Genomic DNA, 18,315 nt, shown 5'->3' on the forward strand with positions numbered 1-18,315 from the left:
TTTAGAGGCACCTGAACATGTGCAGATGAGAATGTGCAGGTTCCCCCTTTAGACCTTTTGTCAAACGTAAGGAAGAAGAAGAAATATTGACACTGAGGACAGAATCCCATCATCCTAGTCCCCCCCCACGATGCCTGGAGGCACTTCTGAACAGAGCTATTATCAGGCAGATAAACAGCGAGAAACAAACCTGTTCATCCACTAATTTAAGCTGTGGGGAATAATTTCTCACTATAAAACTGAGTGAGAAATTGTTAATTGTTATTGAGCCCTAGGCTCAATAGACTGTCACAGGGTGGGGTGGGGTGGGGGTGTGCAGAAGAAGAGGACATCACAGATTGCTTGGAGAAAGAAAGATAAAGGAAAGTAGGTAAAGTAAATGCTGGTTCCCCCATCCAGCAAAAATATCTTCTGATCAGCCCTATGATGCACAGACAGGCACCTAGGAAAAGTCAATGCCAAGACCACCCAAAACCTTTAAAATTCTGTATTAAAAAGGGGTCAAACAGGGCCTGCTAATTTGGAAAGCAGTGAGGAAATATCACCTTCTTTGGTTTGGTACTGCATATTTATTTCCATAGTAAGATAGAAATTTGGTTTGATTGTCCCAAGGTAGCTGTTGGCAGTGCTAGCTTACTTAACAAAGTTGAAAAACAGCTGAGGAAGCTGAAATTTTCACAGATTAAGCTGGGCAATGTCTAAGTCTAGGCCTTGATATCCAGAATTTTGATATCCAAAGGAGATCCTTTGAAATGAATGGGCCTGAATCAGTATTGTCAATTAATTTTAGTGGGTCTAAAATGAGTAGAAGGAACACTGGCTACAACCCAAAGTCACTTACCCAGCTGGGTAAATATAGACAATGTACTTGCACAAAATGATTGACTATTCATACATATTGACATTTCCAATTGTAGTAATTCTCTGGGATATTTGTTTCCAACCCAACCCTTTAAAAAGTGACTTAAAGACAATGTATTATCTTGACTTGTCTGCTTTCTCAAAACTTCCAGTAATTTCATCAGAAATCAAAGGAAAAGCCTTGGTTGTGGTTTGTGGCGAGTCTGAAAAGGGGTAAACCATAAGCCCTAGATTCAGAAAACCTGCTACACTACACAGTGTATGGCATAGCAACAAAGCAACTAAGGAAGCGCAAACCAGCCCAGCCACAATTTCCTCTCCAGTAGCCTTCACGTTTCCTTGTTCACACCAAGCCATGAGTGGGGTTTTGGGGGGGGGGGGGAGTAGCTGCTTATACATTTCAGAAGCCTAAATGAGAAAACTTAAGTATCTAAAATAATTAACCAAGAAAGAAAGAAAGAAAGAAAGAAAGAAAGAAAGAAAGAAAGAAAGAAATTAAAGGTTATCAAAACTAAAAAAAGGTTGTAAAATTTCTTTCAAATTTTACATAAGAAGTATTACTCCAACTGTACCTCGTGCTTTTTATATAGCAAAACACTCTTACCTCAATTAGCTTTCTTTCATATGCATTTGCCAGTTCTTCATGGTTTTCTACTTGTTTTTGCTCAGGAATGGCAAACTCACTATCTGTGTTCCAAAGGTTTGGCAATACTGAAAGAAAAAAACAAAATGCACAGAGCTAATTTAACTCGGGATTTTAAAAACCCCAATACTTTCTAGAACTTCAGGCACTGCAGGCCCCAAACCACCACTGGATCAGAATTGGTTTGCATGAGCCATCAAGCCCGCTGGGCTCACATAACACAGAGACCGACTCAGCTCTGTGTCCAGGAAACCGGACACAATCAGGCATGTAAAACAAAAAGTGAGAAGGAATTAGTGATGGGGGTCATTGTGCCCATTCCGTTGGCCAAAGTGCCAGGCAGATTTTGCACCTATCCCCAGGTGTGTCTCACAATTTGTAGTAGATGGTGCTGAACGCTCACAGTAGCTGATCAACTGTATGGGACAGGATTGAACCCTCTGAATTTATGTGCAGCTTAAAGCCATCTTTAAGACCTGCTGGTATGGTATTTATATTCTCATGTACAATCTACAGAATTATAGTAAAGCAAAAACACTGGATATTGCCTTAATAGTTATTGCTCCAAAACATAAAAAAGTAAGAAGCCACATACTGAGCACTGACAGGCCATTCTAGGAAACCAATTTTTTAAATAAAAATAAAAAAATCAGTGCAGTTTTGAAATCAGTGGCTGAAATGGGTAGTTAAAATCCACGCCCCTTTTGAAAAATCCAGTCTGCCATCTTGATTCAAAATTGTGTCCAGTTGTATCCAAGCCTAAATGAAAACATGCTCCTTAATCTCAGAAGCCATAATGTAACATTTGATTGTGGTATCTTAAAAGGTGTTCAAATATACACTGTATAGCGAACAAACAACTTTGCAAAGGTAGATAAAGGCCAGGATTCAAGAACTTACTTGGTTAGTTTCTAACTAGCTTTTAAAAAATATGTTCATTTAATCATTATGAGGCTATTCCATATTTTAATCAAACTATTATTAAAATGTTGGGAGCATTTTCCACACTCCGCATCTTTTTAACAACACAGGATGTTTTTTTCTGCTGCAGTAAGTAAGCACATTTAAAATAACCTCCAGATCTGTTTCTGGAACTAAATGCCGTAAAATAATCTACAAGTAGTTTACTGAGCACAACTTGTACAGGGATCACTGAGCAGACAAAGTACTTTGGAAAGAAGATGCTGCATAAATCACAGACACAATCCTAAAGAAAGCATTAGAAGAAAGCTATCTAAAGGGCTGTCACATGGAGGATGGAACAAGCTTGTTTTCTCCTCTTCTAGAGGCTAAGACCCGAACCAATGTAGTATGGCAGGCCCTGCCCTATGGACTCCTTGCCAACTGAAGTTGGGCAAGAGCAGGGGTGTAGGAAGGGGGGCAGACCACCCCTGGTGCCCTCACTGAGGGGGTTGACATTCAGCGCACCGCCCACCCGCAACTCCCAAGCCTACCCGGAGCTGTCAGGGTAAGGGGGGGAGCTGCACCGATTTGCCAGTGGCAGTCCCCTCTGCCCCCTTTGTTTTGACAGCTCGGGGGAGGCTTGGGAGTCACGGGTGGGTGGCGGCTGAATGTCCACCATTGGCGGCTCGCTCCACCCCTGTGGGTGGCTCGCTCCGTCCAAGGCTGCAGGGCACGCACGCCACGCCGGGCATCCGAGTGGCTATCCAGCACCTGGGAGGGTACCCTCCTTGCTACGCCCCCCTTGGGAGCGCACCCGCCCTGGGCAGCATGGGCATATGCTGGCCGCTAGGCAAGAGTCACCCCCTGTTTTCTTTTAGACATCTTTTCCAACAAATGTTGTTACTTTCGTTTTCCAATACAGAAAAAGCAGTAACAACAAAGAAGAAACAAAAGAGATCGAACCAATAAAGGGGGAATTTTAATTGTATTGTTCAAACGGGGCTTTGGAACAGTGATCTGTTGCCATTTTTAAATTAATTTATTATTATTTCCTCCAAGGAGTGAGGCAAGGAAGAAGGGCTACCCCTATGCTATCCATATAGCAGTTATCAGTAATCAATATATTCATTATATATCCATATATGTTTGCACATAATCAGGGCTTACAGTATTTTATAATCCATTTTGAATCAAAGGGAAGCTGTGCCTTAGCTAATTGCAAACTGCTTGAAACAGCAAGTTAGGAGCCGACCTTTCCCCAACAAACATCCGTGTACCCTGGGCAAGGGGAAGGCGTGAATCAGAGATTCTGGTACAAAATCCCCTCAGATACAGGCTAAATTAATCCACAGAACAGGAAGAGCAAAACCGCAAAATGTCCAAGCTCCCTGTCCTGTCATAACTAGGGGAAAGATTAGACAGAGCATCACTGGAAGCATTGGAAAGCAGAACTAGAACCCTGTGCTTGGCCAGTGCTTGACCAGGAGCTGGTAGCATGACAAGAGCTTGCTGATTGGCTGATTCTCACTGACAATATTGTGAGTCCCTCATGATTGTCTCATGATCTATGATTTGCTGTGATCTGCTCAGGTATAAGACCTCTGGATTTCTGTCAATCGGGGTCCCAGTTCCTTTTGGAAGAGATTCCAAACTGGGTCCTTATTGCCTGGCAATAAACTTCACCTTCTTATTCTCCATTGCTGAGTCTGCCTGATCCTTATTTTGACACCAAGCGAGTACCCACTTGCGATCCTTCAGGAGCTCAAAGTGGTGTACAGTGGTACCTCAGGTTACAGACACTTCAGGTTACAGATGCTTCAGGTTACAGACTCCGCTAACCCAGAAATAGTACCTCGGGTTAAGAATTGTACCTCAGGATGAGAACAGAAATTGTGCGGCGGCAGCGGGAGGCCCCATTAGCTAAAGTGGTACCTCAGGTTAAGAACAGTTTCCGGTTAAGAACGGACTTCCAGAACAAATTAAGTTCTTAACCTGAGGTACCACTGTACATGGTTCTTTCTCCCCATTTTATCCTCAAAAAAAACCCCTTTGAGGTAGGTTAGGCTGTGAGAATGTGGCCAGTCCAAAGTCACTTGCGCACTTTCTGAGTGAGCAGGGAGGGATTCAAACCCTGATCTCCCCGGTCATAGTCCAACATTCTAACCGCTACATTACACTAGCTCTTAATTCTTATCGATGCACCTTTGATGTATTAACTGAAGTTATGCTTGTAGCATTGTGTTTTGACATTGCACGCTGCCCGGTTGTATGCTCCATGAAATATTTAAATCAATAAATCGCAAGAGCAGGAACGTTATTACTTAGGTGGTATTAGAGAGCTCGCAAAAGCTTTAAATGAAATTGCTAAAGAAGGGGGTGCAGGAGCACATTCCTATGGAGAGGGCGAAAAGGCAAGTGGTCGATACATCCGTCGGAGTGCCCAGAGGAAGCTGAGATTTGGGGCTCTTGATCCGCCTCCTCACACACACAGCCTGTTTCTGTGTTGTTCAGAATCAGCTGTCAGCAGCCGAGAAGCCGCAACCCTGTACGTGTTTATTCTGGATTTAAGTCCGATTGCGCACCGCAAGAATTAACTTCCAAGTAAACATAACACGGATTATTCCTGTACATTACGAATCTTGTTTATTTGTGTAGCCAGAGCCATCACACAAAAAACGAACCTGCATGTTTGAAGTCTTACTGAGTGAAGTGGCATGAGCCAAAGGAAACATTATGGACAAGGCAAAGTAAGGGGGAATATTGAGAGGCATGTCGGGGAGTGAAAAGGGAACTTTATTATCATCAAAGAATCAGACTCATTATGCTTTTTTATTCCAGAACGAACCCTTTCAACCCTTAATCCATTAATGAATATCCAGAGGGAGTCTAGCTTTCCAGTTTTTAAATAACCGGCTTTAACCCTAGAAAGCTATAGGGAAGCTATGGGGAAAGGCCGTAACTTAGTGGTTGAACATACGCCTTACATACAGACGGTCCCGGGTTCAATTTCCGGCATCTCCAGGTAAGGGCTAGGTGAGACCCACTGCCTGAAACCCCAGAAAGCTGCTTCCAGATAGTGGAGACAATATGGAGCAGGGACAATATGGAGTGAAAAGTTTTCTGACGTGCAAAAGGTGTCAAAATCCTGGTGGAACAAGGGCCATTGGACGTTCCTGGCTCTGCCTCAAACTCATGACTTGTGGGCCGCTGCCATTTTCAGCCCTATCAAATAGGACTGTGAAAGTCTTTACTTCCTTGATTATATTACTTGGTGTTTGTTGGGATACACACGCACACACACACTTTTCATTTGATTAAGCAGTATATTTGGGGTGGATGGGTGGATTCTCACTGAACTTATCTCATCTCACATTATTTCCAGCAGTCATGGAAGCAAGATGGGATGAAAGCAGATGAGAACACTCCCAGCGACAGTGCTGTTCAATAGCACACTTCTATTGTGTTTCTGTAAGCTGCCGTGGGGATCCTTCTGGACTAAAAAGCAGGGAGGAAATCAAACGGAATAAAACACAATTAAATAAAAACAAGAAGGGGAAACTTGCCAAAAAATCTCCTGCAGTAAATGGCCAGCAGTCTGAAAAGCCCTTCCAGCTCATTCAGCCGCATATTAAACACCCAGGACAAATGTACCAATAGCAAAAGTACATCAGAACTATATAAGGAGACCCCCAGACCCTGGGCTCAAAGAGGCTGTAAGTCTGTCATAATGCAGTCGTTTGTTTGTTTGTTTGTTTGTTTGTTTGTTTGTTTGTTTGTTTTGCTTGCTTGCTTGTTTGCTTCCCACCTTTCCCCCAGAACCAGGTGGATTACAAAAATTAAAACACACAGCGCTAAAACACAGAAAGCTAAGAACATATAAAATATAATAGCTAAGAAGTAATTAAAATATAATGGAATTAAAGTGAAGTAAAAACCAAATCATGAGAAGGGAAGCTTCCCTGGAAAAGACCCTAATGTTGGGAAAGATTGAGGGCACAAGGAGAAGGGGACAACAGAGCATGAGATGGTTGGACAGTGTTCTCGAAGCTACAAACATGAGTCTGACCAAACTGCGGGAGGCAGTGGAAGACAGGAGTGCCTGGCGTGCTCTGGTCCATGGGGTCATGAAGAGTCAGACACGACTAAACAAGAACAACAACAAAAACCCAAATATATCACTGCACAGGTAGTAGATACACAAGAGAGTAAAAATAAAAACAACAACAACACAACACATTTAAAAGGCCTTTCCGTAAACAGCAAAAATCTATTGGAATAAATCAGTTTTTAACCTGCGGGTGGAAGGACATTATATAGGCCAAGACTAAAAAGCAGACTGTGGGAGGGAAAGAGAAATGCCCCCTTTTAAAATCAAATAAACTGAGTCTGAGAAATGTGGTTGAAAATGCGTAGCAGCAAACGAGCAAAACAGAGAGTTAGATCCAGACGAAGTTAGCTGAACTTGTATCTGATTGAAATTCAATGCAAAGTGTTAGTCATGGTTACGTCAAGACCCATTGATTTCTGATGGGAAGCAAGTCCAACTAACCCAGTCCAGATCCAAGCCATATGGGACGAAGAAACAGACGAATCCATAAAAAGTGAGAGCTGTTGTTTTTTGTGATTATTTAAGCAAACCAGCCTTATCAAAAGGGCCCCTTTGCCACAGACCTTCAGCCAGAGAGTTTGGCGTTTGCCAAGCTCAGCAAGCAGTCAAACTGCTTACAAGCGTCATAGGCAGATACAAAGCAAATGAAGTCGGGGCAGAAGGAGGAAGAGGGAAATCAAAGAGCTTGAATGGAGCCTTTGATCAGAGAACTTCAATCGGCCCAATAAATAAAAGCATTAAGAGCCTGCTGCTGAGTTTGTAACAGCAGGGAATCCCAAATCCCACTGGCCCTCCACTCCTAGTATTCACAGTATAAAATTGTGGTTTTTCCCCTGTCGCCACTCCCCAATCACACAAGAATCCCATAAGTCCCATATTCTGCATGCCCCAACACCAGAGGTTTCTGGAAATAAAGGCATCCAGAGTGGAACACTGGAAATATAACCCTGCTGCTGAAATGGGAGGTTGTGTGAGTTATTTTTGGTTTTATTTATTTTTGGAGTATTTAAAATATTTGTTTTTTTGCTGATTTTGCTTATAGTTTTAACCTTTTTGTAAGCCACTGAGGGGTGTTTTTGCAATCAAGCAGTAGGTATATAGATATAGATATATACTAGCAGGGAATGCCCAGTACTGGCCAGGTATTTTTAGAAATAAGAAAATACTGTGATTTTTAAATAGTGTGGTGAGTTTGGTGAGTTTGATGGAGTCAATCCAAAGCCAGGTTTCGGTCTGCCATCTTGACTCAAAATGGCAACCTGGCAGCCCAATATCAACGAGGACTGCCACTCCCACCTTGGGAATCCTTGCGCTGCGTTTGGCACTGGTGTCTTGAGAGGTGGCCAAACCGATGCCAAAAAAATGAGTGAGGGTCTGGAAGGAAGCAAGAGGGACAGCATTGGACACGTGTTCTGGGAGAGAGTTCAAGGCACGAAGGGAGGAAGGGTGGTGATGGAGGAGGACACCTTCATCTAGCCAAGATTTAGGAAAGGGACATACTTCATTTCAGAATTGAAAAGAAAAGGGGCCAAGACCTCATTTTCTTTTTTCCATTTTGATTTATTGCTTGCATTCCGTCTTTTAAAAATGATCGAAACATTGCCTATAGAAATGTTGGGTTAGCTGTGCCACGGCGAAGGAGAACAGAATATTTTTCACCCGAGGGGCAGCAAAGGTGGACAGAAAAACATGTGTGACTCATACAGCAGGTTACATTCTGGTCAAGGATAAGACCTGTGCTTCTATACACACACACACCTCCAAGCAAGCAACAGATCAAGAACGTGATCTAGCCAGGCAAAAGCACTCAAAAAGGCCCCAGGCTTGTGAGAGGTATGGCCTGGAAATTGTCAATGTGGTATGGAGAGTGGATGTAGACAGAGTACTAAGCGCCAAACAGAAAGGCCTGGAGGGGCAGACTCGGTTCTCAAGCCTGAGGCTCACCGCTCCTGCCCTAGCAGAAAGTGCTTCAATAAGACAGGGCAATATAGGCTTCACCCTTCCTGCTGTAGACAAAGGCTCAGGGGCAGAATGAGGGGTCAGGCAATGGCTTAAATGGACAGGGGAGACTGACAAAAAAAAATGCATTTCTTGTCTACTCTACCCACAAATGGTGGATTCCTCATTTAAGGCAAAACCACTGACATGACTCAGTGCTATCAGTTCTAAACTCGCTGGGGGAAACAGATCTGGAGGACTTGATGATGATGATGATGATTGTTACAGTGGTACCTCGGGTTACATACGCTTCAGGTTACTTATGCTTCAGGTTACAAACTCCGCTTCAAGTTAGGAACTTTGTTTCAGGATGAGAACAGATATAGTGCGCTGGCGGCACGGCGGCAGCGGGAGGCTCCATTAGCTAAAGTGGTGCTTCAGGTTAAGAATAGTTTCAGGTTAATAACGGACCTCTGGAACGAATTAAGTACTTAACCCAAGGTACCACTGTATTGTTATATTCCAGGACTCTGTCGTGTCCCTTGAACACCAGCTGAACACCAGTTTTATCATCATAAAAACATGAAAAATAATTTCTCCTACCATTTACCTTATTGCACACCCTCAAGGGGGTGGGAAAACCCACAAAATCATTTCAACTAATTAGACAAATGGTAGCAATATTTACACCAGCCTACCTCCAACAAGGGCTACAGCAAGGTTAGGTAACTGTTGAGTTTCAGGAAGTGTTGCTTTGGCTAATGGAAATTAAATGGTAACCTCATTTTAAGAGCGTGTCAAAACCACTTCGCAATGCAAAGAGAAATGATCAAAAGGTTTCTGTCACTAAGAGGAGCAGCCTGCAATTACTTGGGTGAGCACATTGCTTTGCTTTAAAAAAAAAAAGTTGATTTGCTAAAATATTCTCTCATCTGACCAGAATTCCACTGAAGTTGAACAGGGGTCTTATAATAGAGATGGTTCTCAATTGCCCTGTAGACGACACACGTAGCATAAGATATATCCAATTTGCACTTGGCATGAACTACACTTCGTTGTTGCAAATGCAGGCTGAAAAATAGCTTCTATATGCAGTGAAACATTAAGGCCATGGCTCCCTCTGAATCCTCTGATCTAGAACAGGAACAGGAAACATTCAAGAGTGAGGACATGGACTCAAAGTTGGGCAGGGAATGAGACTATGCAGCAGAGCTAGCTTGATGAAGCCCTCCTCTGCTCTCGGAGCTGACAAGGTGAGAGACCCAAGCCCTTCCCATCCCTTGGAGGATGAGAGGGAAATCTTAGGTGCAGCCATCTGTGACACACTGGGAGAGACTGGGAGAAGAGGAGGTGCACCCAGCAAGAACTCCCAGAGAGATGTGGTGCATCAAGAGAAGGGGAGAATATTTTCCCCCACTCCCCAGATAAGTGCCTGTCTTCAGGTCAGGAATTGCTAAAGGGACACAACTTCTTGTGAGTAGCTGAGTAGCTTCTCTGCTCCTGCTTAAATACTTGGTTAGAAGGCAGGGAAACTTGTTAGATCAACTGTCTGGTCTTGGAACTCTTGCTACCAGTCCTGGACTAGGGCTGGGCAATTTATAGATATATCATCCAAAACCCGTTTGAAGTCCATATTGGTTTCATAATGTTTGACTTAGCAATATATCATGAATCAGGGTGTGTGGGTGTGGGTGTGTATCCATACTATGCAAAAATCATGATGCGGGGAAAACCATTAAGCCAGCCAATGCCTCTACTTAGCTCCATCCTTATTTCAGACACTGTGGTATATCGGTATACACTGGTACCTCGGGTTACATACACTTCAGGTTACAGACTTCGCTAACCCAGAAATAGTACCTCGGGTTAAGAACTTTGCTTCAGGATGAGAACAGAAATCATGCTCTGGTGGCGCAGCAGCAGCAGGAGGCCCCATTAGTTAAAGTGGTGCTTCAGGTTAAGAACATTTTCAGGTTAAGAACGGACCTCTGGAACGAATTAAGTACTTAATCCAAGGTACCACTGTATCACGATGTTCAGCTGGTGATACATCATGATGTTGAATACCAGATGTCGGCCAGCCCTATCCTGGACTGCTGAACCTTGTCTCTGTATCTTGAACTGGTTATGCTGTTGCCACTGCTTTGCTTTGTTAGAGCACCAGGACTAGATACTGCTCTTTCCTAGCCACTAAGTCTGTACCATTGATCTGCTACAATGAAAGATTGCTTCTTACTTCCAAATAAGCACCACTGTGGTTGGGTTTTGGACAGGAGCTGGGATATTTGTTCACAGCTAACTCAAAAATAATAATAGTACTGGACTGAACTGCAAATATCTGGGAATGCTGCTGTTCAAGCCACGGCTCAAGGTAAGAAGTGGTTTTTTAAACTGTGCTAAAGTGGATCTGACAAGCATTTAAACAGCTGGAGGAAACAGGTGGCCTGTCAGTCTTGCGGCTCGGGCAGTTGCACTATTTGTGGAACGAGCTCATGCTTGGCTCAAAGTGCTCCATGTCGCAGTGCCAACAACCATCTTGGCTCAAATTTGCGTTATCCCAGCAGTGAGGAAATGAGCAATCGAGGACAATTAGGAATTACCTGCCTTGAGGGCATCGCTCAGTCGCTGCTAGGAACGATTAGCGCAAAGTGGATCAAGCTCCAGCCTTTTCACCTCCTCCTTTGTAGCAGTTATCCCAATAGGCAAACTGTTGACTATTAAGCTGATAAGGCAAGAACTTTCATCTTAAGGTACGCATAAATACTCCTGGTTGGTAGCAGAATGCTGTATCTGGGAGACTGAGATAATGCACTAGTCCTCCTATCTTTTTAATAAATAATAAAAAAGAACTATTGAACAAATAAAGAAAGAAAACTACAATAAAATTAAAACTGCTTTTTTTTTTTAACTTCTTTTGCGAAAGCAGATTCTAGCCACAATAAAGTGAGACCTGTCTGTATCTCTGCCATCACTAACCTAAGAAGCGAAATTTCTCTCTGATAGCAAAGGATGTGTGTCCTGTGTTGGACGATCAGCAAGAGATTTGTGGTTGTGTTTCCACAGGCAGCAAACCTCACCTCATCGCAAGTATTCACTTCTTCAGATACTGTCCCCATACAGGTGAGACCTCGGGATTGTGGTGTCAACCATTGCGGGCTGCCCAGATGGCACTGCTCCATAACACTGCCTTTTCAGTGGCAGTTCCCCATTTATGGAATGGCCTCCCTGGCGAGGTGTATCCATCTTCCTCATTACTGATTCCTTTAGGAGGAATCCGAAAACAACTAGACTTTTTATTTTTGGCTCTAGCCTTGTCCAGCATCTTCATCCTTTGGCTAAAAGGAACTAGACCCCACCAGTACAGGGTATTCTCCAGCTGAGCACAGGTATAAAGAGCGCAGCAATGCAGGGAAACTATATGCTCTCCTCGAAGTTCAGAGTACGTCTGTGCCGTATGTTCTAGTTTAGAAGCTACAGAACTCAAGGTTTCATCTACCCAGGTAGCTACCTTATTGTTTTCTGTGGCAACAGTTGCTCTGATGCTGTTTACAGAAAGGAGGATGATCTTCTCGTTGGTTAATCCCAGGTACATGGCAGATGGGTGATGTATTATAATAATAATAATAATAATAATAATAATAATAATAATAATAATAATAATAATAATAATAATTTATTTATACCCTGCCCATCTGGCTGAGTTTATAGAAGGATTCTGTGCATTTCTGTAAAGTTCAGATTCACTCCATTTCCACTGATACAGCTCCCCTTTACTGCTCACTGCCACAAGCTCAGAATACAAGGCACCAATAGAAATAAATTTCATCCCATCCTTATCCGGCCACCACTGCAACTCCTCTCCTAAAGAGACCGGGCTTTGGACAGGTGTATTCTTCTTGTCAAGGTTTGGCTCCCTTTCTCTGCTTGTAGAGCCTCTTTCATTATCAAATGAGGCTCCATCAAGCCACCTTCTTTCACACAAACGTAAAACAGACTCACGTTCACGCAACAGCTCAGAGTTTCTCTCTAAGGGAAGAAAAAGAACTCGGAACGAGCTTAGCCTGGAAAGTGATGAGCGCCGAAAGGATGAATAACCAAAGTAATATCTTCTGAAAACATAGCATCAGCATCAGAAATGACACTTGGGTGGGCAGAATGTATGTCAGCATCCAGAAGAGACATAGGATCCTCTCCAGGAAGGTAAGATTCACTCGTCGTGTCATCACCATCACCCCCATCTTCATCATAACGGCTCAGCAAGTTGCTGACTGCAAGATTTACATCAAGATTTGTCAGCTGGAGCTCTCTTATAATTACAGTCCTAGATTTTCCTTGTAAAACAACTTGTGCCTGTGAAATGAGTTCTTCTGCAATAACAGATGCTGGAATCATTAGCTGGGGCTGACTACCCAAGAGCCCAGATCCTCTATCACACCCTGTTCGAATAACTCGTGTTTGCTTCCTTGAATCTCTAGCTCCAGCTGATGATCTACCAGAGGATCCTTCTTCACTTCCTCTGACAACAGAGCTCCAGCAACTCCCAAGGGTGTTGCCTGCCAGTCTGCCCAGAGTTTCAGAATCCAAAAACATCCCTGCTTATCCAGGCATTCGATGGCTGAAAGGCACTGTTTCTGGCAAAGCTGAGATGGCTGGATGAGGAAATGCTTTTGGAATGCTGTCAGGGGTTTTTTAATGCTTTAGTATGGATGTGCCTGCAGCTCCTTCAGGAGCAAGGCCAGGATATACCGTATTTTTCTGTGTATAAGACTAGGTTTTTCCCCTAAAAAATAATGTCAAAAATTAAGGAACGTCTTATACTCTGGGCCATCTCCCCCCATTTTCTTAAATCTGAGTCCCCCAAAATAGGGGACGTCTTATTCATGTCTTATAAAATATTTGGGAATTCCAGCTGTTCCTTTCTGACGGGGCATCTGTCACTCCAAATTATACCAGGCAGTTGAGCAACTAGCAGGTTTCGTTTCGATCTTACGGAAGGGTAGCATTTCTAGGGGAAATGTGAGCTTTCTCCAAAATACAGCACCATCCAAGTCAAGGCTTAGGTGATGCAAATCAGTCGCTTCAGAAAACCCCAACCGGGAAGGAACGTTGCTTGCATTCAGGGAGACTTCCAAGTAAACTTGTTTAAAATCCAACTGTTGAGCGCTAAAGCATGCCCTCGTCTCCCATTGCTCTTCAAAGGACTTGGGCACACCTAACTTCCAATGAAGGAATTGCTCAATACCATTCTAGAACATAAAGAGATTAAAAGCATATTTGCAAAGGAAGCAGGGTGGGTAATTAGGAGGGTTATTTGTAAAGGGGCGTTCAAGTCAGCTGTACCACACAGGGGATAAACAGCAACATAAAATCACTGCTGTCCAAAAGCAGCAAGGGACTAATATTTCCCATAAGAAAAACAGCATAATAAAACCATGTAAGGTCTGCCAGCCTGTGCCAACTCAGATCGGCTGTGCTGACCCAGCAGCTGGAGAGGTCCTCAGAGGAAAGAAGTCAAAAACTCTTAAGGCAATGTGGAAGACTACTGATAAAATGTCTGGCAACAACAGCGAAACAACACAAAGATCACCGTGTACACTGTGATAAGCCACTCGCCTCGGTGTTATAAAATCCTGTACCATTATTTTGAGGAGGAAAGAGCAAGAGACGCACAGGCTACGCTCACCAACCTCCCAAATCCAAGAGTTTGCAATAAAATTACTGCTTTAAAAATTAATCCTTCCCTTCCAGCATTAAGAAAAGTACATGGAAAACATCACTCGATAATTAACCTGCTGCTTGCATTATTACCCAACCGCTCCTCCAAGACTTCAAACCACACCAGCTCTCAGATTTTAAGAACATTTCGTTATCTCTGCTTAGCCTCTGGCAAAAGGCAGGAGTTCAATTAAATAAATATATGGCATGCCAGGAGAAGGGTCCCGTGGTTATACATGTTGCTCATGCACAAAATGCAGACACAACCTTCCCAAGGAATTTTGTGCGTGAAAGGGTAATAAATCAGGGCAGAGGACATGTTACTGTAGTCAGTGTTGTGAACGGAGGGTCCCCAGTTCAATTTCTGCCATCTCCATTTAAAACAATCAGGTAGCAGGGGGTGGGAGAGGTCTCCATCTATGCTCCCTGCTTGTTGAGGAACCTTAGGGCTATATGGACAAAAAGTCAGACTTGACAGAAGATGGCTTGCTAACTGGACATAGGGATGTATTCAAAGCAGCCCTAAGGCGAGAGTTCCATCAGGGCAAGGATCTTTGCCTGCCCAACAAGACATTCTCTTCTGGAGGTTCCAGACCAGATTTGGAGATGGCACAGGGCACATGTGGGGGAAGGAGATGGGGGAATCATGGTGTGCAAGAGGAAGTTGTTCTGCTTGCGCAATTATTTAGTTGAATGCCACCAATGGGTTTGTAAACTAATTAACTGGTGTGATTGGTCAGCTAAAGATTTTTTATTTTTATTTTTTTAAACTCAAGACAAAACTTTGTCCACTCCCCCAACCCAAGCAGACTGATGAAGCTGGCAATAACCAAATAAACCAAGACTTGGAGCGCTGCAACTATGCAGTCGGGAGAGATGCAGCGGCTGCCTTGTTCTTGGACATCTTTCCGCAGGGCCTGCAAGACGGAGCTGTTCCGAAGGGCTTTTGGTCCGGGCCCAGTCTGACCCCCTTCTTTCTATGGGACCCTTCTTTCTGTGGGACCCTCTTTGGCTATTTCTATCGGCCCATATGGGACCAGCACGAGTGGTGGTGAAATTTTAATTCCTTACCCCTACGGTTATGATTTGTGGGTTCCCACTCAATTTTATTTTGATTTTAAATGTGATTCGAATTGTATTTTAAACTAATTGTTTGATTTTGTATTTTTAATGTATTTTATCTATTTGGTGTTAGCTGCCCTGAGCCAGGTCTCGGTCGGGGAGGGCGGGGTATAAATAAAATTGATGATGATGTAAGGTTGATTAAGATAGCTGTTTCCTTTCCACTTCAAGTGGTTGTTTCGTCTTTCATGGTGAAACTGACAACCACCTTTCTCCTGACAAAAGGAACTAGAGGCCTCAGGGCTACAGACATGAGAGCTACCGGCACAGCAGTTGCCATGTTGGGCTAGCAGTTGGGAGTCCAGGATTCAAATCTCTACCTGGCCATGAAGCTCCTAGGGCAACCTTGGAACAGTCACCATCTCCCTCAGCCTAACCTACCTCACAGGGTTGTCGCAAGGGACAAAGGGGTAAGGGGGAGAAAAATGTATGCAGCCTTGAGCTCTTCGAAGTAAAGGTGGGAATAGAAATGCAATAAATAGCCATATATTTCAATTTAGAAGTCTTGCTTACCCCTACAGCAAACAAATGCCTCTGAAACAGCCAGGGTTTGTTCCCCAGTTTCCCAATTAATAGTAGTATCAAGGATTAGCATCCCGTATGGCCAAGCATTGAACCTAGCCCAACTAGAAACATGTTTTATCTAGATCTCAGGTTGATGCTCTCTCTCCTTTTCCAGGAAAGTTTTTTAGAAACAAGTATTTGCCACCAAACGTATCTTTCCTTGTAATGTGAAAATCCAAATCCCAATAATCTGATTTATTCTGAGCCATTCCCTGCAATTACATTAAATCCTAAAATGCACAATGTTCTAAGGTCTATTTATCAGGACCTTTTCTTTGGACAACGCAAGAAGGTAAAGAAGATTACTCACAACTAACATATTAATTATGATGGAGCAGGGCTGAAATTGAAAATCTCTGTGAGCCACACAATTCTAGTATCCCTGATGAGTACAGTACAGCTTTCGCCAGAATGTCAGGGAAATGGCTCCTGGCCATTGTAAAAAAGACTGAATCCAGTGTAAAAAAGACTGAATTCCATTGCCCCATCTGTCCATACCCAAGTTACTTCAAAAGATAAATTTAAGAACTAAACTAATGTGATATTTTAGACATAGAAGATCTCATCTCCAGCAATAAAATGGAAGGAAATTAGTGGGTCAATTTTGGTTTATTCCAGCGTTACTCATCATTTGCAACAACAAAAAGAAAGAGGTTTTTAAGACAAAGCACTACCAACATCCAACACATCAGCATAAATTAAGGGCAAAGTAACCCTGAAATTTCCCATGTAATATACCGCATTTTCCCACGTATAAGACGCCCCCATATATAAGACGCCCCCTGTTTTTGGGGACTCCAAATTAAGAAAACACCCCTCAACACTACCTGTGTATAAGACGAGCCCCAATTTTAAACCTAATTTTTTGGTAAAAAAAACAAACCATAGTCTTATACACAGAGAAATACGGTAATTACCCTTTTCGTTGGACTCGACAGTTTTCACACAGCTGATAGTGGCACAACTACAACAAGTTCCTTAGCCCTATGTTATGCAGGGTATTTTGAAAGGGGAACGGAAAAAACAGAGCTTTAAATTAACTATTTTGTTCCCGACGGTGCTCATTTCCTCAGCCTGAAAAGCGAGATGAGCACCCCATAGTCGCCTTTGACTGAACTTTACCGTCCAGGGGCCCTTTTCCTTTTGTTTAATTTTTAACCATCTTAATGTTTTGAAGCAAAAAGAGGGAGGGACAGACAGAGGGAGAATTGAGGGACCCTCTAATGCAAGGTTTCTCAAACTTTGGTCTTCAGCTGTTTTTGGACTAGTAAAGGTAAAGGTACCCCTGCCCGTACGGGCCAGTCTTGACAGACTCTGGGGTTGTGCGCCCATCTCACTTAAGAGGCCGGGGGCCAGCGCTGTCCGGAGACACTTCCGGGTCACGTGGCCAGCGTGACATCGCTGCTCTGGCGAGCCAGAGCCGCACACGGAAACGCCGTTTACCTTTCCACTGGTAAGCGGTCCCTATTTATCTACTTGCACCCGGAGGTGCTTTCGAACTGCTAGGTTGGCAGGCGCTGGGACCGAGCAGCGGGAGCGCACCCCGCCGCAGGGATTCGAACTGCCAACCTTTCGATCGGCAAGTCCTAGGCGCTGAGTCTTTAACCCACAGCGCCACCTACAACTGCCATAATCCGTAGCTAGCAGGACTAGTGGTCAAGGATGATGGGAACTGTAGTCCGAAAACAGCCGGAGACCCAAGTTTGGGAACTTCTACTCTAATGCTTGCTTACAAAAAGTAGAGCAGACTACTGGCAAAGACCTTAACAGGTCTGTACACTAGTTGCTGAAAACCATAGGTAGGCAGAGTGCTGTTGTGCTTAGGTTTCGCTTGTGCGCTTTCCATAGACATCTTGGTCACTGTGAGAACAGGATGCTGGACTAGGTTGGCACTTAGTCTGATCCAGCAGGAAAGTATTCTTTCTCGCAATCCTTGGCACACATCTATCTGCTTCTATAAAACTGAAAAGTATCACTCTCCATTTAAAAACACGCTCTTTCTCTCTCTCTCTCTGGAGTTGCCTGCGTATGACTTGAGAATTATACTTTGATTCCTTAAGCCTGGCACTTTCACAGTTTAAAGAAGCTGTATCCTCTGTCTTCAAAGGAAGGGAATCTCTAAGTATTTGATATTCAGGTTATGTATATTCATAAGAAATGCTTATAATGGATTAAATAGGCATAGCTAAACAATTAAACTGAAAATTTAAAATGTAATTGCGGTCTTAGAAAGTTTTCCGTCCACATGCTGCAGAACCACTTTAATTCAGCAATGAACTCATTCTTTGAACATATATTGTGGGGGTTTTTTATTACCAAATAAATTAAAAAGGCTTCAAGTGAAGATAACTGTTAGCTTTATTATGATGATTTGACATCCACCAAATGATAATATTAGTTCTGAGCTGTTGTGCCTAAAGGAATTATTAAGTCTCTTAAATAATAAAAAAAGTCATTTGAG

The 18,315-nt window shown here is 43.3% G+C and overlaps 1 protein-coding gene across 5 annotated transcripts in view; it reads right to left on the minus strand.

Annotated features, from left to right (window-relative positions):
- SNX29 (sorting nexin 29) overlaps nucleotides 1-18,315 on the minus strand; it is a 229,334-nt gene that overhangs the window by 143,254 nt on the left and 67,765 nt on the right. For all 5 annotated transcript variants that reach the window (XM_083711484.1, XM_083711488.1, XM_083711486.1 and 2 more), the window contains one exon: nucleotides 1,466-1,572. In XM_083711484.1, coding sequence (XP_083567610.1) covers nucleotides 1,466-1,572 — 107 coding nt within the window. The remainder of the gene's footprint in view (nucleotides 1-1,465; nucleotides 1,573-18,315) is intronic.

This window comes from Podarcis gaigeae (assembly GCF_964106915.1).
Source record: "Podarcis gaigeae genome assembly, chromosome: 14".
NCBI classification, from domain to species: domain Eukaryota; kingdom Metazoa; phylum Chordata; class Lepidosauria; order Squamata; family Lacertidae; genus Podarcis; species Podarcis gaigeae.